We start from the raw sequence: 22,211 nt of genomic DNA, 5'->3' as shown, positions 1-22,211 counted from the left end.
CCAGCCAGGCACCCCAACATTTTACCTACTTAAGTACAGTATATATTTTACACTTACAGCATATCTTGATTCACACTAGCCATATTCGAAGTGCTCAGCCACACGTGCTTAAGTGGCTACCATATTAGACAGAATTCTAGTAAACTGGTCGTTAACCAAACAAACAAAAATCAGTTTTGTTTTCATCCGTTATCTTTGGAAAAGGCAGTCTTAATTACATTTGGCAAAGTGAAATATATCAACATGTCTGCCTCTTCAGGATCTTACAGAACTCTGTGCAGCTGTTTCTCTGTTTGTGATTTAGTTTTTTGGAGTAACAATTCTCCTTGGCTTGTGCCTACCCAAGCACTATCCTGAAAGCAGAGTTTTCAATTCTCCCGTGTTAATACCCTCGGGCACTGCTGCTTTCTTTTGTGTGGGAGTGATAAGAGGTAAGAAAGGAACAACAGTGGAGGAAAGGCATCTCAGCATCCGGGGAGTAGGTCCCCAACCCCGCAGCTAACTGAGCTCCCTCCTGCAGCTCACAGGTGCCACACCCTGTCAGAACTACTGTCAGAACTATTTCAACTGTGACAGGTATGAAAACTGCGGGCCAAGAGAGCACCAAGCACAGCGTGCCCTGGCCAAGCACAGGGAGGGGTGAAGAAAGTACTGCTTCCTGGTACTGGTTCTGGAAGATCTGCTCTGTGGATCTGGCAAGTGAGAATGGGGCAACATTCCTCTGAAGCTCTCTTGAATGTTGAAAAAGATAATCACATACTTACTGAAGTAATTACAAATGAAATTGTATGTATGGGGATTTGCTTTACAATTATCTGTGGGGAGAAAGGGCATGTGAGTTTAGCTGAAACAAGATTGGCCACAGTTGATTGCTGTAGCTGGCATGTTGTTGCCGAGGTTCATTACACTAGGCCCTCTCCTTCTGGGTATATTTGAAAATGCCCATAAGAAAAATAACAGAGAACAAAAAAGAGAAAGGGGGAGAGAGAACATGTACTTTTAAGATAACTCCGGGAAATGTCAAAAATGTTAGTTTCTACTCATCTGTGTTCAGCTTAGGCAAAGAGATTATCCATCGAAATTCCACTATGATTTTTTCATATTATGGCTTAATAAGAGACAGCTGTGTCATGCTGAAAGCACATGCTAAAAGTCACACAGGTGTTCTATTAGGTTAAATAGTTACTTCTTTTAAGAAATGACCACTGGAAAAGAGCATGTGATAAGCAAGAGAAAAAGACTACCTAAATTACTAATTACTAATTAAATTACCTAAATTACTTATTCGAAAGATAATAAATATGAGATGTGGTTTTGGTAATCACCCTCCATTTTTATTGAAATAAAGCAAGAAAAATAAGGAGGAAGTAGGCAAAAATGCCTCTTACATGGGAGGCTGAAATGTTCTGCTGTCTCGAGTGGGTTTTCTTAATAATTTTGCCAACTAACAAGTTTCAACTCGGGGTGCCTGGATGGCTCAGCTGGTTGAGTGACAAACTTTGATTTTGGCTCAGGTCATGATCCCAGGGTTATGAGATCGAACCCACATCAGCTCTGTGCTGGGCATGGAGCCTGCTTAAGATTCTCTCTCTCCCTCGCCCTCCAACCCTCTCCCAGCTCACACATGCACACACACGCGCTCTCTTGCTCTCTCAAATAAATAAATAAAACCTTTAAAAAAAAGTTGGAACTCTTGGTAGAAAATAGAGAGCAGGCAAGCCAGTCTAAAAAAATTCTGAAAAACTTTCTCCGTTCATACATTATATTTAAACGTACCCAAATAAGCCATGAATCAATGGTCCCAAAAAGAGCTCTATCTTCTTCAACAGCCCTCTGAACTTTCCTCACATTGTCAAGGAGCCAACGAAGTTTCACGGCACTGAAGTAAGTGCTAAGTGGAAGGCCTGTCTTGGACTAAACACAGTTATGAAATTCAGCCAGCAAATTAAGTTACCAACTAGTCTAAAAAATAAAACACCAAACTGAGAAACTCAATAAATCACAAAATATTCAATGGCCCTAAAGTCAACCCCATGGTATTATGGATAAAAATAATTTTCCTATCTCATGGCACAGGAAGGCATGTTCATGAACAAAGATCAGCGTGATATGTTTGCAGTTCAAAGAGCATCCACGTTGCAAGGTAAAGAGAAAATTAAATGACACAACATCCTGTAATCTGGATGGTGAACACGCAGGCGTTAGCTTTTGTGATGAGTATTACATGCAGAACCTAGTCTGAAACTCTGCCTTTTCACTTTATATTTCATGAAAGTGATATTTTAAACTATTAAAAATCAGAGAGTATATCAAACTATAACCAGAAAATTTTAGGTTTTAAAACATGTAAGACTTAATAACAATATACTTATATGTGTAAAAAATATACTATAAATATGTACATACACACATACATATTCAAATAACATAAGTGGAGAATAAAGTAGAGCTCAAGGACATGCCAGAAGGAAGCAACACGGAGTTGCTCCATATTAAGAAAGTAGTTGCCTAAGAACTCAGTGAGTACATTAAACAAAGGGTGTACTGAATAAAGGATAAATGCTAAATATAAAACACATATGGGCTTATCAATCTTCCTTGAGAATGGATCAGATCCAACTCCTATTTTTGTTAGTATATTAAATACCAAATATATTTATAAGGGCTGATGAAAGTGGTTAAGATGATATATACATCAAAATAATGCAACTATCTTTCCCCTCCCCTAATCCTTAGTTTCCTGACTTACCACCTACCCTACAGAGAGTGATACCTTTTTCCTTCTTATCTGCTATGGATATGTTTGGTAAAAAAATTCAAACCAAACCATTTAATACTTTACTGCACCCTGTAAGTTATGACTAACCCATGGTTTTCTAGCTTTCTTAGAATAAAAGTAAGATCAATACTCAAAAATAATGAGAGGAAATAATTTATGGGATTATTCCTCTTTGATTTGAAGGACCAAGGGTCATCCCATAAAGCCAGCAGTGAGGTAGTCGATAATATCTCATTTTAATGATTTAGGTAGCAAGTGTGAAAGTTGCCTAAAATGGCCCTGAAGAGAAAAACATGCATCACTTGAAGCAAAGTGCAGCTGGAGGTGGGGGTGAGGGTTGTGCATGGCGACAAAGAGGAACAGAATAGGAAATGGGTAAGGGTATATTTAGGACTAGCCAGAAGTTATTTGGGGGGTGAGGGTAGGGAATGGTTTGTTAAACTGCTACAGTTAATGGGATTTGAACCCTAGTTTCAGAACCAAGAACCACTGTTTTAAGAGTCCCACTGACAAATACAAAGGGGATATGCCAAAAAAACAGAACTTCCTTTGGATGCTAGGAGAAGTGGGCCTTGACCTTGATAAGAAAAATACCTTGCCTGTTTCAAAAATTCTCTGTCTCCCTTCATTTAACTCAAGAGAGCTAGCTCTACATATGGACTGAAATTTAGGCACTTTTTATCAGCCTCCTTCATATGAAGAAAGAGTTCAGTGAGGAGCTGGAGTGACTTTTAATTTCTCTCCCTAAATCCAGATGCCTAAAAACTCAAAAGCATCCAGAACTTTCTTTGACAGATAGGAGAAAACAAGAGGGAGTATGGTTTTTTGGGACACTTTATAATCCCCTCCAGCCTATCAACCTCAGAATATGAATCCTCTAATCCACTACAGGGCAAGAATTCTGACAGAAAGGTAAATACTTGAGTTGTCCTCAGTTGTCTGCAGAGAAATAGTCTATCAAACATATCAAATAACTATTGTGCAATAGGATGGAAGGCCCGAATAGTCTTTCAGGTGAAATCTCTAAACCTTTTTTAAAAACAAGCATTCTTACAGTATACTTTTGAAGAGATCTCTTACCTTGACAAAGTTATTATTTCCTGGAATTCTTTTACTAAGATTCTCAACGGTAGACTGGGTTCTCAGATCAAGCCACACTATAGACCAAAATATAATAACATATATGAAAAACTTCATTTTAAAAAATCAGATCTTAATGAAATCACTGTCAAGTATAGGAGACTGATTAGTTTCCATAAGCAATTAAAATGCTAGAGCTTTCAAAAGATTGAAATTAGAAAATTAGAAATGAATGGGCATATTGTTAGAAAAAAGAATAAATTTATGAGGAAGAATTTAAAGCTTTTATGCAAAATTATAGACCAAGTTAGGAGAACAATACAAACCTGAGGGCACTTAATTTGTAACCTTTTTATAGAAAAAAAAAACCATGAAAAAATGTTTGGGATAAGAAGTTTCTCAGAATACATGAGTACAGAGAAAATCTACGTGCTCGGCAGGCCAGTTGCCAAGGGCAGAACACACCGCTCAGGATCACCGTACTGGGTATAAAGCAGGTACCTTACAAAACTTGGGAGCAATTTGTGACAAAGCAGAGAACCTGGTACTATTTATTGAAGGAAAAAGTAAGATTCAGCCTCTCATGTATGAAATGCTTATGTACATTAAACTCTTCCATTTCAAAAGCAGGCTAGAAGCCAGAATTGTTAAAAGAATTGTTTAAAGGTCACCATTCTTGCTCCCTGCTGGACTGTAAAAAATCTATTTTAAGAGATCAACATTATTTACACTAAGTAAGTTTTGTCCACTTTCTGATCCTCTAGTAGAAAATATTTCTGTTCTGCTTCAGGACAGAAGGCCTGAGAAAGAGAAGGTATCACATAGTACATAAAGCAACTGCGAAAGGTAACCAATAGGTCAGCTGAGTTTTATGTGTCAGCTTTAAGTTCTGTGCTTAACTTCTATCACTTTTAATCTGTTAGTGGTCACTTGGTATTTTTAGGCACTGACTGCGCTCAGAGGCCTCCTGAAAAGCTTCAGGCCCATCGTTTATTTAAAGGGCACCAGGGAAGATTAAACAGGCTTGTCCACTACACACGAGAATGCTGGCCACTTCATTGCAAAGTTTGGTTCACCCTTTAGACTATTCCTTTCTGTTCATTTAAAAACCAGTTCTTGGGGCGCCTGGGTGGCTCAGTCGTTAAGCATCTGCCTTCGGCTCAGGTCATGGTCCCAGGGTCCTGGGATCGAGCCCCGTATCGGGCTCCCTGCTCGGCGGGAAGCCTGCTTCTCCCTCTCCCGCTCTCCCTGCTTGTGTTCCCTCTCTCGTGCTGTCTATCTCTCTGTCAAAAAATAAATGAAATCCTTCAAAAAATAAAATAAAATAAAAACCAGTTCTTTTCGGTAGTGAATTTTAATCAGTTTTTTCTAATTACTTAAACTGTCATTTCTCCTGAGGGCTGCCTGAGCTTGATTTTGACAGTGGCTACTTCAGGACAATGGACTGGTTTCTGCAGGTGTGAAAAGCAGCAAGAAAAGGCTCATCACAACTGAGGGAAGAGGAGGCAGGGAGGAACAGCAGGGGAATCCGTGGCCCATAGCACACATCTGCATTTGCTGCCCGCCACATATTCTTCGTGCTCCTGGGAACAGTATCTCAAATTCTCTTCAGGAAATCGTCCCTCCCTCATTCTCAGCCATGTGGCTTGCCGGAGATTCGACCCTACCCCCAGCTCCAGGATCACGTCCCCATCCCCATGACTGGTTCAGGAGACAGTGTGGTCTAATCAGCCCAACGGAGATTTGTGCTCAATCTGCCAGAGCCCCTCTCCTCAGCACCACTAGGCAGTGTGTGGCTGGGCCTGCTGCCCCCACGAAGAGAGAGAGCTGAACTGGCCACATCTGGAGCCATCCCAGAAGACTTGCGAGGAATCCAGGTCATATTGTCCAAGTCTAGAGTGAAACAGCATCTGAACTAAGCTATTGTTGCATTGCTGGTTCCATGAACAAAATAATTACTTTTTTAAAAAACTTGCACTTTATTTAATTAGGGCTGAGTTTTCTGTTTCTTGCACTGTGACTGATATAAGCCATTAGCAGCAGCAGCATGGAGTTGGCAAGAACTCCCCTGTCCAGGGCGCCAAGGCAGTCCACTTCTCACAGAGGAGCGTACTGCAAGACTGTGATCAAAGTAGACCTTCCTCATAGGCAATCCCAGCAGGTGTTAACAGCAGTAATTGGGAAAAGCAGAGGAATTCAAGAGAGAAGTTTTGAGTCGGTGACAGGTAGAATTAACAAACACGTCTCAATTCTCAGTGTTTCGAGCTACACTGGGCTGGGGGTTAAAAATCAGTTGAGTGTGTTTTGACTACCTACTCTTAAAAAATGAAATAGGATGGATTAGAATGGAAAATAACAGAGTTCACTGAACTCAGTAAGGTAAGTACAGACTTGTGAAACTTTTTAGTTATGTGAGTTTGATGAATCATGATGGAAAATATATTTCTCATCAAGGGACATGAACAAAGGACCTGAAAGTCATTGTTCTGGGCTGTTTAATGACTCAAAGCCTCCTAGATCATGGCTTTTCTGTATTTTAATGTAAATAATCCCTAGGGAGCTTAAAGATGGACCCCATTCCCTGAAATTCTAGAATACTAAGAAGGTCCAGGGAGGGAGCCCAGAAATACACCTATTAAATAGGTGCCTGCCTTTTAAGAAACACTGCTATACTCCACAGCAGTGGTCCTTATCCAGAAAGCACAATGAGAATCCCCTGGAAAAATCTGAAATCACACATTCCAAGCCCTACCTTGCAGGATTCTGGTTGCAGGTCTAGGCAAGGAAGGCCCGAGTCTTTCTACTTTTGCTATAAGCATCCCAAGTTATTCATATTCTAGAACTTGAGAAGCTCTTTTCTAGGGCATGATCTTTAGGATATGCAATTTGTTCCAATCATTTCTTTAAAAACCAAATGACAGACAAACTGATGACCAGGTGGCTCCCCTGAGTCCCAGTGGCTCTGTGACTCGATTGCTCCTGGACAGTGACCACTTACATAACTGGGCACTTCCCTCCTCACTTGAGAGCTTGCAAGTATCCACAGTGGAATCCACAGAATCAACCCCTCAGTAAAATGAGTCAAGACACCAGACGTGAAATTGGGATGACCAAAGTTCTAGATCTTCCAATTTTGCCACCAACAAGCTATATGACTCAAGCAAGTCATTTCACCCCTCGTGGCTTAGATTTCCTGACTATAAAATAAGGCAGTTGGACTAGATGGTCTCTGTAGTCCCTCTCCTGCCATTATTCCATGATCACAGAAGGCTGGCAGATTCACTTTGTTTTTACAGCCCAAGAGACTAAAGCAATTAGAATACATGGAATGGAATTAGTATAACTGCCAAAGAGAAAAATGTCAGTGGTTGATACACTACCAAACAATTCACAAATGCTCAAAATTAATTGAATTAAGAACAAAAACATTAGAAAACTCATTAAAGAAGCTAAGATGGCAGAATTAGATTTGCAGGAATAGAGACCAAAAGCCAAAGAGAAGACCCCAAGCTGGAGGACGAGCCCCTTGCGGAGGTAATTTCCGAGAACAATCAAAAGAAGTGCCAGATCCACATCCAGCAGCGGTGGTCAATTTCCCCCATCGTGTCTGAGTCGGAAGGCCGAGAAGTGAGCAGGAGCCGGAGCACCAATACCTGAGGAAGTGCCAGCAGCTGGAACTGAAGAGCCAGAGGGAACAACGGCAACTGGATCTGAAGGGCCAGGAGAGACTGGAGAGACTGGAGCGGCTGGAGCATTAGGAGAAATAATGGCAATTCATGCTAGAGGTGGCCCGATTCAAGGTCTGTGTTCTCTCGTGGACCACTGGGAAAATGGGAGACCACTTGGGCAAGTTCCCCAGAACGAACATTTTCTACGCATGTGAGCACAGAAAGAGCAAAGGAAGAGACATGGAGTGGACAGGAAACGAAGACAGGGCAGGCTCTGGTTTGGTGGACTTCATCCATGTGGACAAAGGCCAGGGAAATACATGCTTCTACTTCAGGATGACTCTTCCCTACCTTGCCACGTATCCGCGCCCTGCTTAGAGAAGTGGCTCAGCTGGTTACTGACTGCTCACCCAACCCGTGAATCGAAAAAGGCTGTGCGCTGTAGAGAGTGAGCCTTCCCTAGAGAGGGATGCGAAGGAGCATGCCACAGTCTCTGTTGTGGCAATTTACAGGAAGACGGGAAAAGGCTGCTCTGGGAAGGCATGGCCCCAAGAAAGCACTTTCCTGATAGGGTGGCAGGAAGTGAAGCCCACCACCACAGACGGGAGAAGCATGTCCTGAGGGAACAGGGGATTGCTAAGTTCCAGAGTCATTTGGAAAAAAAAAAAAGAAGAAGGAAAACAGATGCTCGGGAGTCCAGAACACTATACAGCCTGCTTTTATAAGGCATGCCCCTTATTTAGACCCAGTAAATCTGATTTAAATGGTTCAAACCATGAAGTAAGTAAGTTTAAAAAAACCCAGTTGGATGATGCGATAAACTTTCATTTGTATTAAATAAAGTCACATCCAATGTAGGTCCATTAGATTTGGTCTGGTCTAAAAAACAAAGTCTTAAGAGTGAAGAGAAATGCGGTTACCTCAATGCCCACAGACCAGGGCCAGTTTGGTGACGTAGTTACAGTCCAGAGGAGGAGATGATTTTGAGAATATTTAGAAATTTGTATCATTTTTGGTTAGTCAGAACAACAGAAGGGAAAAGTACCTAAGAAAAAAATTTAAAAATAACTAGAAATAATCAGAATTATTTTCAATGGACTAGAAGCAAAGGCAAATAATACATCTCCTCTGGGAGGGCTGATTGTGAGCAGCTACAGGGCTGGCAGGGAGGTGAAAGCGAGGCCCCAGGTTCCGAAGCACACCCTAAGCAAGGACTGCTGACAGTTACACAAAGTGTTATCAGGTTGCTTCCTCCACAAGAGATAGAATAATAGTCAACCAGATTGCACTGCTATGTGTTATCACTTGCCAAAAGTTAAGCTATTAATTAAGCTGGGTAAGAGGTCACTTGCAAATGAGTCAAGAGGCAAAGGAGAAGAGGCTATAATTGATGACTGTCCCTCACCTGATGACATTTTCAGAAATCACACGGGGCCAAAGGAAAAATGGAGAGTTAGGGAGGGGGGTGATTTAAAACATACATATGCCCCAATGTGGGGGCCGAAAACTATTTCAGCTCTTAGGTGTATAAATGCCAGAATGCCAATGATTCACATGAGTGTGTGTGACCCAGGTAAGCTCTGCATTTCTCCTAAGAACACTTGTCATGTATAAATCAATCATTCCATCTGGCATTCCTGGATTAAAAAAGACTATCAGCCCATTCAGAACACTGGCCATGGCTAACACTACTGAAGCCTTCTAATCTGCTAGGCACTCCAAGTATTCTACATGTATTAACTCACTCATTTTTACCTCATGCCTAAGAGGTCCACACTTTTAATTTCTCCAATTTAACTGTTGAGGGAACAGGCACAGAATGGTAGTTAAGTGGAAAAGCCATGATTTGAACCCAGAGTCTGAATCCAGCATGAAACCCCTACAACACAGGTAAGCCAGGATGAATTCAAAGTCTTAAACGGAATATAAAGAAATACTGAAGATCAGAAACCTCAAAGTTGAAATCAAAATCAGTTTCTTTTTAAATTGGCCAGAGTTGAAGAATTCATTAATTGCAAGCTACACAGAATTTTTTTACCCCGGATTGAAGGAAATGTAAGACATTCAAAGAATCTTGTAATAAAGGACTTGAAATAAGGAGAAATTAAGTATATCTGGATCAAGCTGAATATTCTAGATCTTACAAAAGTAAAAAAAAAAAAAAACAACCCTGCTCCCGTCCAAAGCAAAACAATAAAAACAAAACCACACTTTTGTTGTTTAAAGACAATTGTGCTTCCAAGTTTTAGGTAGCTTGTCATTTACGGTTTTCTTTCGTGCTGATACTCTGAAATATAATCCAGTCCCAGAAAAGGTTAAAAAAATTGAGCTCAAGGTTCCTTCAGATCTTGATAAATTATTACACAGGCTTAGTCACTGGCTCAGGGTTTAACCAGTACATAAAAAGTAAAAAAGGCGAAGAGGATGATTAATGTTTACAACTTCAATACTGTGCGTAAACAATTATATGTCATAGGGAACTATATTTTTTTGAAGATTTTATTTATTTATTCGAGGAGGGGGAGAGAGAGAGAGAGAGAAGAGGAGCAGAGACAGAGAGGGACAAGCAGACTGTGCTGAGTACGATCCTGAGATCATGACCTGAGCCGAAATCAAGAGTCGGACGCTCAACCAAATGAGCCATCCAGGCACCCCTATTTTTATTTTTATTTTTTTAATATTTTATTTGAACTAATCTCTACACTCAAGTGGGGCTCGAACTTACAACCCCAAGATCAAGAGTCACCGACTGAGCCAGCGAGGAGCCCCACAGGAAACCTTAAATCCAACATCTTAGAAAAAAATGTTTGCCATACCATTTAAATAAAGAAAAATGGATCGAAGACAAATGATTTTTGTTGGTGGTTTTCTTACATATACTAGAGGTCTTAAATCAGTGACTCTTGCCTCCCTGGATATTAATCTTTAATATGAATAATATTTTTATAGTAAAGCATGAATTGTGCTCTATAGAAAGCTATTGGAGCAAGGGTCATATGGCACTAGGCTTGCCACGCACACCCATCAACTGTAACAGAGAGTGACAAAACCTGTCCAAGAAGGAGGGCAACAGTTGGGCCATTGTCGTTAGGCCAGAATGTTCTACTGGTGTTGTCAGTGAAACGTGAACATGAAGATCTTAAACATCACGGAATCAAGCCTTTCCCTCCCACTTCAGTGCTTTGGCCTTGGTTGTGCCATTGTAGTTGTGCTCGGTTTCCTCTGTGGTGTATTTGTAAACCTCAACCTTTCTCTCACTCAATACTTAGGAGACCGCAAGGTGTGTAGACCTTAACTAATAATAAAAGTTGGTTTTAGAAGGAAAAGACTTAGAAAAATGGCAGCAGTTGGGGGTACAGGGAAGTCCGTGGAGGGGCGCCTGGGTGGCTCAGTCGGTTAAGCATCTGCCTTTCGGCTCAGGTCACGATCCTGGGATCAAGTCCCGCGTCGGGCTGCTTGCTCAGTGGGGAGCCTGCATCTCCCCCTGCTTGTGGTCTCTCTCTCGACAAATCAATCAATCAATCAATCAATCTTAAAAAAAAAAAAAAAGAATACTGATGAAGGGAACACTAAGAGGGGGAGAGAAAAGCACCATCACGGGGGTAAGGATGAGTGAAGCCAGGCGAGAGAAGCCAAACAACCCAGGGCCACAGAGTTCTTGCAATCCAGTTGGGAGGCCCATCTGAGTCAATGGCTACATCAGGGCCCAGTGACAGCAAAGTGGTGATGCCAAGTGACACTGCTCTATTTTAGGTACCACACCAATGTTTACCTCACTCACCATACAACACATACATTCTCAAACTATATGAAACAGGCCATCTGCATTTGCCACGACGTGGATGGAACTGGAGGGTATTATGTTGAGCGAAATAAGTCAAACAGAGAAAGACATGTATCATATGACCTCACTGATATGAGGAATTCTTAATCACAGGAAACAAACTGAGGGTTGCTGGAGTGGGGGGTGGGGTGGGAGGGATGGGGTGACTGGGTGATAGACACTGGGGAGGGTATGTGCTCTGGTAAGCGCTGTGAATTGTGCAAGACTGTTGAATCTCAGACCTGTACCTCTGAAACAAATAATGCAATATATGTTAAGAAAAAAAGAAGAAGAAGGTAGCAGGAGGGGAAGAACGAAGCGGGGGAAATCGGAGGGGTAGACGAACCATGAGAGACGATGGACTCTGAAAAACAAACTGAGGGTTCTAGACGGGAGGGGGGTGGGAGGATGGGTTAGCCTGGTGATGGGTATTGAGGAGGGCACATTCTGCATGGAGCACTGGGTGTTATGCACAAACAATGAATCATGGAACACTACATCTAAAACTAATGATGTAATGTATGGGGATTAACATAAGAATAAAAAAAAAGAAACAGGCCATCTGTGCCTCAATGGACCGATTTAAACTTTTTTTCTGTGCTTGTAATTGTATGTGTTACAAAAGACATCAGTAAACACACACACCTTTATTGCAAGCAAGAAAAAAATTGCCTTTCTCAGTCTTCAACTTCTACATCAAATGGATTTCAGGTCCACTAACAAGACGGGTACTGGGGGGTGAGTAAGCTGATTACTTATTAAGGACCCCTGGGCCATAAACCAGCAGGCCACATAAAAAAGCAATTTTAAAAAAAGAGAAGTGTAGACTGCTTCTCTCATTGGCTTGTCTATAACAAACGCTGCTAATTAGTTACATAATTGAGTAAGTAAAGAGAGAGATGAAGAGGACAGGCCTACAGTGATAGATTTATAAGAGAAAGAGACAAAGTGGAGAGAGAGAGAGAATCAAACCCACAGACTGATGGGTTTGATTTATTCTTTGACATAAACAAAGAAGCTCAAAGACAAAGGTAAGTGAAAATCTAATTGTTTCCACCAGTCCTACCCTGTGTTAAGAGAAAGCTGCTGAAGATTTAATATTATGTTGATAGTCTCAATTGCGACTTGCATGGAGATATGACACCTGAGCCTTTTCCTGGGTGACATAAAATTGGAGGCAGAATCTATCCTTGTCATGACCAAGTGGCTTCCCTTTTCAGCTAATTAGTCCTTCTCTCTACTACTTTTCTATTCGCCTTCCTCCTTCTTACTTCCAGATTCCTCTCCTTAGCCTTCTGAGTCACAAAGACAAGCACGGTGCCTGCCTGGTTCGTCACTAGCTGCCCAGGGCTCATCACAGAACCTGTACCCAGATGGGCACTTGAACTTTTGTTGAATAATTTACATTCATTCTACAGTGAAGTCATCTATAATAAACTGAGAGACTCACCTCTCTGGTGCCAACTTTAAGTCTCCATCTTACATTTGAACAATCTCTTTATACAAGAGCCACAAGCCTAATTGCCCAGAAATGAGCTTTGATTACAAGTCCAATACTCACCTTGTTCGAAGAAGCAGGCTGACACCCCTTAAATCTTAATTTCCTTCTGTTCTTGGAGGCTAAAAATCTTGCAGCCCTGTTTCCGCCCCTCCCACCCCCATTTATCTTTATGTCCTATCTGATTCACAAACATACAGGTTGTGACTTTCCTCTGAAAGGTCTCTCCGGTTTGCCTTCTCTCCACTGTCTTGGCACTAATCCCACCCACTGATTAGTAGTCTCAACACCTTTGCCAGATTTTACTGCAGAGAAATGAATCTCGTCCCTTTTAATATACTTACTTACATATTTGGATTTAAATGCCTTCTATTTGTCCTTCCTTCCTGTTTCACATTCCTTTTTCTTTCCTTTCTTGCCTTTTTTTTTTCTTAAATCATTCAATATTCCCCCTTTATAAGCTTGTTAATTATACATTATTTTACTCTCATTGCTTGGAGATTATTACAACATGCATCCTTGACAATACAAGGACCTCAAAACAGTTTAGACTCATCTACTCTAAATTCGTTTCATGTACAACTGCTGTTGTATATTTTAATTCTTTTTTTTTTTTTTAAGATTTTATTTATTTATTTGAGAGAGAGACTGAGAGAGAGAGAGAGCATGAGAGGGGAGAGGGTCGGGAGGGTCAGAGGGAGAAGCAGACTCCCTGCTGAGCAGCGAGCCCGATGCGGGACTCGATCCAGGACTCGATCCAGGGACTCCAGGATCATGACCTGAGCCGAAGGCAGTTGCTTAACCAACTGAGCCACCCAGGCGCCCGTGTATTTTAATTCTTAATAAATTTTGAACATCGTAAGATGTTGTTTTATGCCATCAAAACTCAGTTTTTGTCTGTCTTTGCCTTTATATTTCACCTTAATTACTTAAGAATATTTTCACGGGTATAGAATCCTAGATGGAAGTTACATTCATTTAACACTTTAGAGATTTCATTGTATTGTATTCTGACTTACTTTGTTTCCATTGAAAAATCAACTGGAAGTCAGTGTGGCTCTCTTGAAGGTCATATCCTCCGGCTACGTAAAAATTTTTCTTTTTATCTTCGGGTCTCCACATGTGTTTACATATGGCTTTTTGTGTATTTATCTTGCCTGGGAATCACAGTGCTTCTTGAATCTGTGATATCTTTCATCAGTTTTGAAAAACCGTATCATTTCTCTTTCCTTTTCTCCTGGGGCTCCAATTATAAATATGTTAGACCTCCTCACGTTACCCCATCTTTCTCCCAGATTCTTTTCTGTTTTCTAAACCTTTGTCTCTCTGTGCTCCAGTCTGGTATTTACTTCTGATCTCTCTTCCAGTTCACTAATTCATTTTCAGCTGTGTCTAATCTGATGTAAAACTCATCAACTGAGGTTTTTTTTTTTTTAAAGATTTTATTTATTTATTTGACAGAGAGACACAGCGAGAGAGGGAACACAAGCAGGGGGAGTGGGAGAGGGAGAAGCAGGCTTCCCGCCGAGCAGGGAGCCCGATGTGGGGCTCGATCCCAGGACCCTGGGATCCTGACCTGAGCCGAAGGCAGACGCTTAACGACTGAGCCACCCAGGCGCCCTCATCAACTGAGTTTTTAATACAGTTCCAGAATTTCTATTTTTAAATTCCCAACTCTTGGCTAAGGTGACCAAACTTGTCAAGGCATTCCTTGAACATGTTGATCATGATTACTTTAAAGTCTGATAACTCTAATATCAGGATTTCCTATGGGTTGGTTTCTAAGGTTATTTGTTTCTGTTGGTTTTTAGTCATGTCTTGTTTTGTATGCTTGATTATTTTTTTATAGAAAACTAGAAATCGTATATGAAGAACTCTAGAGATAATTTTCCTCCAGAAAGGGTTCATTTTTATTTCTGAAAGAAAGTCAGGCTAGGAGCATTAGCAATCTTAGATCGCCATAATCCACTCAGTGCTTTCAATTACTTGAATCTGGGCTTTAACTCCTGTGATGGGTAGTGTAGTCTCAGTTTACCTCACTTCTAGGGTTGGCCCTACACAGTCGCGATCAAAAGTCTAGGATTTTGCCCATATTCATCTCTACCCCTGGCAGCCTGACTACCTTTTGCCTCCCTATTTCCATGGACCTATGAAAATGCTGCTTAGCCTCAGATACTCCTCATAGAATCTACGAGTATTTCTAGGGAATAAGCAGCACCGAATGCCAGGCTTACTTCTCTGGGCTTTCCTTCTCTCCTGGATCTTGGTCCCATAATTCTTCACTGCCTTGGTAGCCTTCTAGTCCCTCAGACAGTTTTATTTTGTTTTGTAATTTTTGAGCTGTTCTTAGTAGACAGGTGCATTTGAAACAATCCATTCCGCCATATGGGAAAGTAAACTCTCCTTTATTACTCACTTTGTCCCATGTTACCCAGTGTACAGCTTTCAGCGCTCTCTATATCCGCACCAACCCCTTTTTATCCAAACAAGAACATAGGCTTTGGGGTTGGAGAGGTTTATGTTCAAACTGTGGCTTTACCTCTACTTACAGCTCTATGGCGTTGGACAAGTTATGTAGCTGTTCCCCCCATAATTCATTCGTAAGATAAGGCAAGTAAAACCTGCTTCAGGATCATTGAGATTAAATAATATGAGCAACGTGTTTAGCACAATCCATAGCACATAGTAATGTTAGCCCTTATTGAGCATTATTATCACTGCTAGTTCTATTAAAACTAATAAATAAGTCACCCTATCTGCGAATCTGATCAGTCTCTTCACTCTTTGGTGAAAGATGTGTAGACATTTTCACCTTCATAGCTTGTTCACACTAGCCTTCATTTTTCCCTTTTCCTAATGTAATCCAATACATTCTTCAAGCCCTAAGATGGAGTTCAAGCTCCCCCAAAGGTATGCCCAAAATTCAAAATCCATACTAACATGTACTTGCTCTAATTCCTATTCATTTTAGCAGCATAGTTTATCAACGATTCCCTAATTCTGTGTTAGTCTCTTACCAAAAGTAGATTACAAAGTGTTTATAAAACTGGCCAATAACTCATATCCTCCATAACACACTCAGTACAGCACCAAACACATAAGAGCTTCTCAAGACATGTGCATGGTTCAGTATTGAAAAAAGTTCTTCATATCCCATAGATGCAGTAGAAATTAATACTGGAAAGCACATAGGATGGGGCACAGAGGGACAAAGGTAGAAGAAAAGGAAATGAGTATATAAGCACATCAGAAAGGAAAGTATTTCTGGTAAAATATTAACTTAAATCTTCTACTTTAAGTATAACTTCAACTAACCTAGTTGCATTATTTTAAAATGACAACTCAAAGTCCAAAGTTGCATTTTTACAATTCAAAGGTTAGAGTTTAACAGGAACTTTTTGGTTCCTTTGAGAAGGTCCTTCCTTTTCCCTAAGGGGGAAAAAAATGTAAAACCTTAACTAGTTCAAGAAGTTGGCAAATAGTGATCCATGAAAGAATACCCCCTAGGTATCAGTCATTAAAACTGTAATATCCTGCATTACTTGTATTCAAAATGATTTGCTCATGAAAATGAGAACAAAATAAATATTTAAAACACGTACTTTTGTGTAACAGGACCTATGGTTGCAATTCTTTGACATTTTTTGAGTCTTTAATTTTTTTTATCACAAGTACAAAAGACATACTAAATGGTCTCTGATAACACAGTAACTTTAACTACCTTAATTTTTTATAAAGATTATTTCCAAAGGTTTCATGCTACTCTTACAAGGCACCGTTTTGGTATATTTTCTGCTTGAATATCACTTTCTTCCAATCAATACTAAAGCAACTATACTACTAAAATAACTATCAAGTAAAAATAGCTCACTCTAGAAATCATCCCATCTCTGACAATTTCTGCCTCCATTCCCCATCTCACAACCTGGTATTTTATTGACAAAAACTTGTGTTTTGCCATTTGTGAATAGAACAATGCATTTTAGTGACTGTATATTTTAGCAACTGACAGTGTCATTTAGTGCCCAAATATCATGTGCGAAGACTATGCTACATTATACTCATGGTCATTTACATTTAAGTAAGATGTGATACCTAATGTTGGTATATTTGAGATTTTGAACCCCTGCTGAAATAGCCAAATGTGTAGCAGAAGGAGCTAAAATGTTGAGATTTTATTTTCATAACCTCAGATGAGTCAATTCAAATTACTAGATGGGAAGAACAACTACCCAGGTACTTTATAGAGAGATGACTGTGCACACGAGTAATTTTGATTTTTGAGGGGAGGCGGCGAGATCTCTTTTAGGTGTCAGAAACAGCAGGGACTATGAAACAATTGTGGCAACACTGAACCATTTGTATAATACAAATAATCAGGAAAAGGAAAAAGCAAGGGAAAAACTTAATTCAATATGTGAATAAATACATGAGGATGGTAAATACAGAACAACTAATTTCTTAGAGGACTATTCTGGCCATCCCATCTGAGTATAGGAAACACGACTACATGCTTTCTCAGCCAGACATTTCAGGGTGACAATGTTTGCAAGTGGAGAAAGGCCTTGCATTTGACATACACAAACAACAGCTTACCCACAGCATTGTAGAGAGGCTCTCCAGTTAACTTGTCCCAGACTACAGTGGTTTCCCTCTGGTTACTGACACCAATAGCTTGAAAGAGAAGATTAAACAGAAGGGAATACAAGTCAAACAAGTAGAAAACTACTTCAGGAGAATAATTCTCATGGTTTTTTTTGTTTGTTTTTTACAGGCATAACTAAACATAACAATTCGAAAAAACATCTGGCACTTTTATAGTGGTATTGAATATACTGTCTGTGAGTGGCTCCAGGAAAAGTAAATACCCACTGTCGAAATACCCACTGTCGAGTGCTTCTTTTTATTTCTGCAAGACTGCTTCCCACTTCACTATGAGCACACGGACAACATGGATTCAGATCAATATCTCCCAAATGAAAGGCTCCCAGGTTACCTTATAAAAAAGGGAATGCACTAGTTCCAAATTTACAATACCCAATTTATAATTCTTTGGAGACCAATAATCACCTCATCCATTTATTTACGAATTGCTATAGGCAATTTCCATCTGGGGGCACACACGCGCGCCTGCATTTTAAGAAAACAGCTACAGATAAAATCCTTCACGCTGGGCAACCTCCTACTGTGGTTCTTTAGAAATGGTTTTGTTTCGGGCGCCTGGGTGGCTCAGTTGGTTAAGCGACTGCCTTCGGCTCAGGTCATGATCCTGGAGTCACAGGATCAAGTCCTGCATCGGGCTCCCTGCTCGGCAGGGAGTCTGCTTCTCCCTCTGACCCTCCTCCCTCTCATGCTGTCTCTCATTCTCTCTCTCTCTCAAATAAATAAATAAAATCTTAAAAAAAAAAATTGTTTTGTTTCCATATTGGAATATGTTCTAAGACATATGAATTTGAATAAGGCATAAATACAATATGTGATGGCATTTACATTATACTGACCTTCACACGACTCAAACGCTGTAGTTACAGTTATTTTAGGTAAAAATACTAATCCATTCCATTTTATTCAACAGCTTGATTCAGCTAAATCAGAGGTTCTCAGACTTGGCTGTACCTTCGAAGCAACTGGAGAGCTTTTAAAAAAAGTATCCGTGCCCAGGCCATGACCCAAACATTCCAATTTAACAGACAGGGGTAGGTAGGATCTGAACGTTAGTATTTTTCTTTAAAACTCCCCAAGTGATTCTACCGTGCAGCCTGGGTCAAGCACACTGGCCTGCCTGAAGGATAGAACTCTCTTCTCTCAGAATGTAAGGTGAGGACTGACTTTAAAGGCTATATAATCAATAACAGGTCTTCCACTTAATTTCCCCCAAAACCATTCATCACATGACCATTCAGACAGCGCTTCTAGTGACAAAATACTCACTACCTCTCTTGAGGCAGACCAATCTTTATTCACAACTTTGTTATTTAAAAAAAAATCCTCTTCCTTGTAGCTTTCACCTACAGATCTTAGCTGTAGTCTTTGGAGATACACGGAAGAAGGTTAATACTTCTACATGCGAGCCTTTCACAAACTTGAGGCAGCTACATTGTCCCCCGGGTCTTCTCTTTCCCTGTGTAAGCTAAACAGTCCAGTTTCCTTCCACTACTCCCACCATATGGCATGGTTTATTTATTTTTATTTTAAGTAATCCCTATGCCCAGCATGGGGCTCAAGTTCACAACCCCAAGATCAAGAGTCAGATGCTCTCCCGACTGAGCCAGCCAGGCACCCTTCCATGTGGCATGATTTAAAATCCCTTCACCACCCCTCCTAGGAACACGCAACTTTGTCCATACTGTTCAAATTGTACACCCAGAATAAAACACAATAGGAATGTTCTGACCAGCACAGAGCTGAGGGGGACCAATAGTTCCCTTGTTCTAAATAATCTTCTTTTTAAAGCTCAAAACAACAGTTTATTTTTAAAACAATATATTAAAATCTAAATAAAAAACATAATTACTTAAGATTTTACTTTAAGGAGATTTTATGTGTAATAGAGAACAATGAAAACTGGCCTATGGAAAATGAGCAATATGTATTTTTTTTTGAGGTCGATAATTGACATTAGTTTCAGGTATATAACACGATCTCTGTAATCACAGTAAATCTAGTATTCTCCTGTCACCGTACAAAGTTACACACTATGCAATACAATATTGTTGACTATAGTCACCATGCTGTACAGTATATCCCCATGACTTATCTATTTTATGACTGGAGCTTGTGCCTCATCCCCTTTCTCCCATTTTGCCCCCCTCCCACCCACAAACACGGCTCTGTTCTCTGCACCTATGAGTTTTGTTTGTGTTGTTTTTTAAAATTCCACATAAAAGTAAAGTCCTACAGTGTTTGTCTTCCTGTCTGACATTGCACTTAGCATATGCTTAAGGCCCATCCATGTTGTCACAAATGACAAGATTTCATTTTTTAATGGCTGAATAATATTCCATTGTATATTCCACTCGGATATCCGTCAATGGACACTTTGGTTGCTCCTATCTTGGCTATTGTGAATAACTGCAATGAACATAGGGGTGTATCTATCTTTTCGAATTAGTGTTTTCATTTTCTTTGGATAAATACCCAAACATGGACTTGCTGGATCATGTGGTAGTTCTGTTTCTCCTTTCCTAAGGAACCTGCATACTGTTTTTTTCCCCAGTGGCTGCACCAGTTTGCATTCCCACTGACAGTGCACGAGGGTTCCCCTTTCCTCCACATCCTTGCCAACAGTTGTCACGGTCTTTTTGAGAATAGCCATTCTGACAGGTGTGCTGGGATATTTCATTGTGGTTTGGATTTGTATTTCCCTGATAATGCGTGATGATGAGCATCTTTTCATATGCCTGTTGGCCATCTGTAGGACTTCTCTGGAAAAATGACATTTGGGTCCTGTGATCATTTTTTAATCAGACTGTTTGCTATTGAGTTGTAGGAGTTCTTTTAATTTTGGATATTAACCCCTTATCAGATGTAGGATTTACAAATACATTTTCCCATTTAGTAGGCTGCCTATTTTGTTGATGGTTTCCTGTGCTGTGCCAAGGCTTTTTAGTTTAGTTTTTGATTACTGATTCAAACTTTTTGCTAATGTTCGGCCTATTCAGATTTTCTATTTCTTCATGATTCAGTCTGGGAAGATTGTAGGTTTCCAGGAATGTATCAGTTTCATCTAGGTTGTCCAACTTACTGACCTAGAATTGTTCATAGCGTTCTCTTAACGATGCTTTGTATTTCTTTGGTATCCGTTGTAACTTCCTCCCTTTCATTTCTTATTTATTTGAGCCCTTTTTTTTCTTAGGGAGTCTAACAGTTTATCTAAATAACCTTTATCAAATGCAAATTTACTTACTAGAACACCTTTTCTAAAGGTATAAAGATGACTGATGGTCTACTTCAAGAAACTTAAGAGACACAGGGTAAAAGGAAGAGATTTGGGGGCATTTCCTTAAAAACAGAAGACACTAATGTTTGTAGGAATAAAGATGCAAGACCAAGGAGAATGTGCAGAGGGGGCAGGGGAGCTGGAAATCAATGGGACATGGTCTTGATTCTTGTAGTGACAAGAGGGGATGAGATTAATGCACAGGTGGAGGGAGGAGCCTCCAGAAGGACAGAAGGCTATTGCTTTCCTTGTGATGTGGGGAAGTGGGTAAGAGTTCTAGGTATTAAGTACAGGAAGAGGAAATGAGGAATTAAGCCCTCAGAGCCTCAACGTTCTCTGTGAAGTAGCACATAAGGTTATCTGCTCAAATGGGCTCAAGCAAAATAGGATCATGAGTTTGGGGCACTATTCAATTAGAGCTCAGGCTCTGAAGCCAGACTGTTAGGGTTCAAATTCGAATTCCTGTTTCCTAGCAGCATGATCCTGGATCTCAATCTGTTTTATCTTCTGTAAAATGGAGGTAATAGTTCCCACCTAACAGGGTTACAATGAGGAATCCCTGAGTTAATGTGTACTACGACAGTGCCCGGCACATAGTAACTGCTTAATAAATGTTCCTTTCTGCTTCCATTCATTGTCATCAATATTATTATTTCTAAGTAATTAATTTATTTTAGAGAGAGAGAAAACACAAGCAGGAGGGGCAGAGAGAGAGAGAGAGAGAGACTCTAGAGCAGACTCCACACTGAGTGCGGAACCCAACTCAGGGTCAATCCCACGACCATGAGATCATGACCTGAGCCGGAACTAAGAGTCGGTCACTTAACCGACTGCACCACTCAGGTGCCCCTCATTGTCATCAATATTATTGAGGACAGAGTGGACTAATAGTTGCAGAGAATGGGACTGAGCTAAGCAGGACACATAAAGGAATTGCCCAGCAGTACTGGGCGCACAACAGAGGCCAGAGAACTCAGTGGGACCTCAGCAATGGACTGCTAAATTGGAATACCATGAACATGATAGTTTTAGTGACAACTTCACACTGGGGGATCACAATGAATTCATGGTCCAGTAAAATCTCCTATTCTTCCCCACTACATTAATTTTCCATAAACAGACCGGCTGCTCGCTTAGCTACAGTCTCGGAGTCACTCTCCTCTGCCCTTTGGGCTCCCTTCTTTATTGGCTCATTTTAACTTCTATTCAGAATATAATCTAGGACTATTTTCTAGCTGACTCGTTGGTCACAGGTTCCTCCCTGACCACTCCTTCTTTCCCGTCTATCTTAATTTGATTCCTTTGTGCCAAGTAAATTGCTTTTTTTGCAGACAAAGTCCAGCGAGAGAGTTTCTCCGGGTTCTCCTGCAGCCATAAACGTATTTCCATTACTGGTTTCTCCTCAGGGCACACAGGCCTTATGC

The 22,211-nt window shown here is 40.5% G+C and overlaps 1 protein-coding gene across 4 annotated transcripts in view; it reads right to left on the bottom strand.

Annotated features, from left to right (window-relative positions):
• Window positions 1-22,211, bottom strand: part of GK (glycerol kinase) — a 77,350-nt gene that overhangs the window by 37,064 nt on the left and 18,075 nt on the right. For all 4 annotated transcript variants that reach the window (XM_045876057.3, XM_045876070.3, XM_045876062.3 and 1 more), the window contains exons 4-6: window positions 17,445-17,522; window positions 3,860-3,936; window positions 1,777-1,914 (exon numbers count right to left, since the gene is read on the bottom strand). In XM_045876057.3, the coding sequence (XP_045732013.1) occupies window positions 1,777-1,914; window positions 3,860-3,936; window positions 17,445-17,522 (293 nt within the window). The remainder of the gene's footprint in view (window positions 1-1,776; window positions 1,915-3,859; window positions 3,937-17,444; window positions 17,523-22,211) is intronic.

The sequence above is a fragment of the Mirounga angustirostris genome, unplaced genomic scaffold (genome assembly GCF_029215605.1).
Source record: "Mirounga angustirostris isolate CCGP_5_RB_7025 unplaced genomic scaffold, mMirAng1.0.hap1 SCAF_11, whole genome shotgun sequence".
Taxonomy (NCBI): Eukaryota; Metazoa; Chordata; class Mammalia; order Carnivora; family Phocidae; genus Mirounga; species Mirounga angustirostris.
This window is presented reverse-complemented; position numbering and strand designations above follow the sequence as displayed.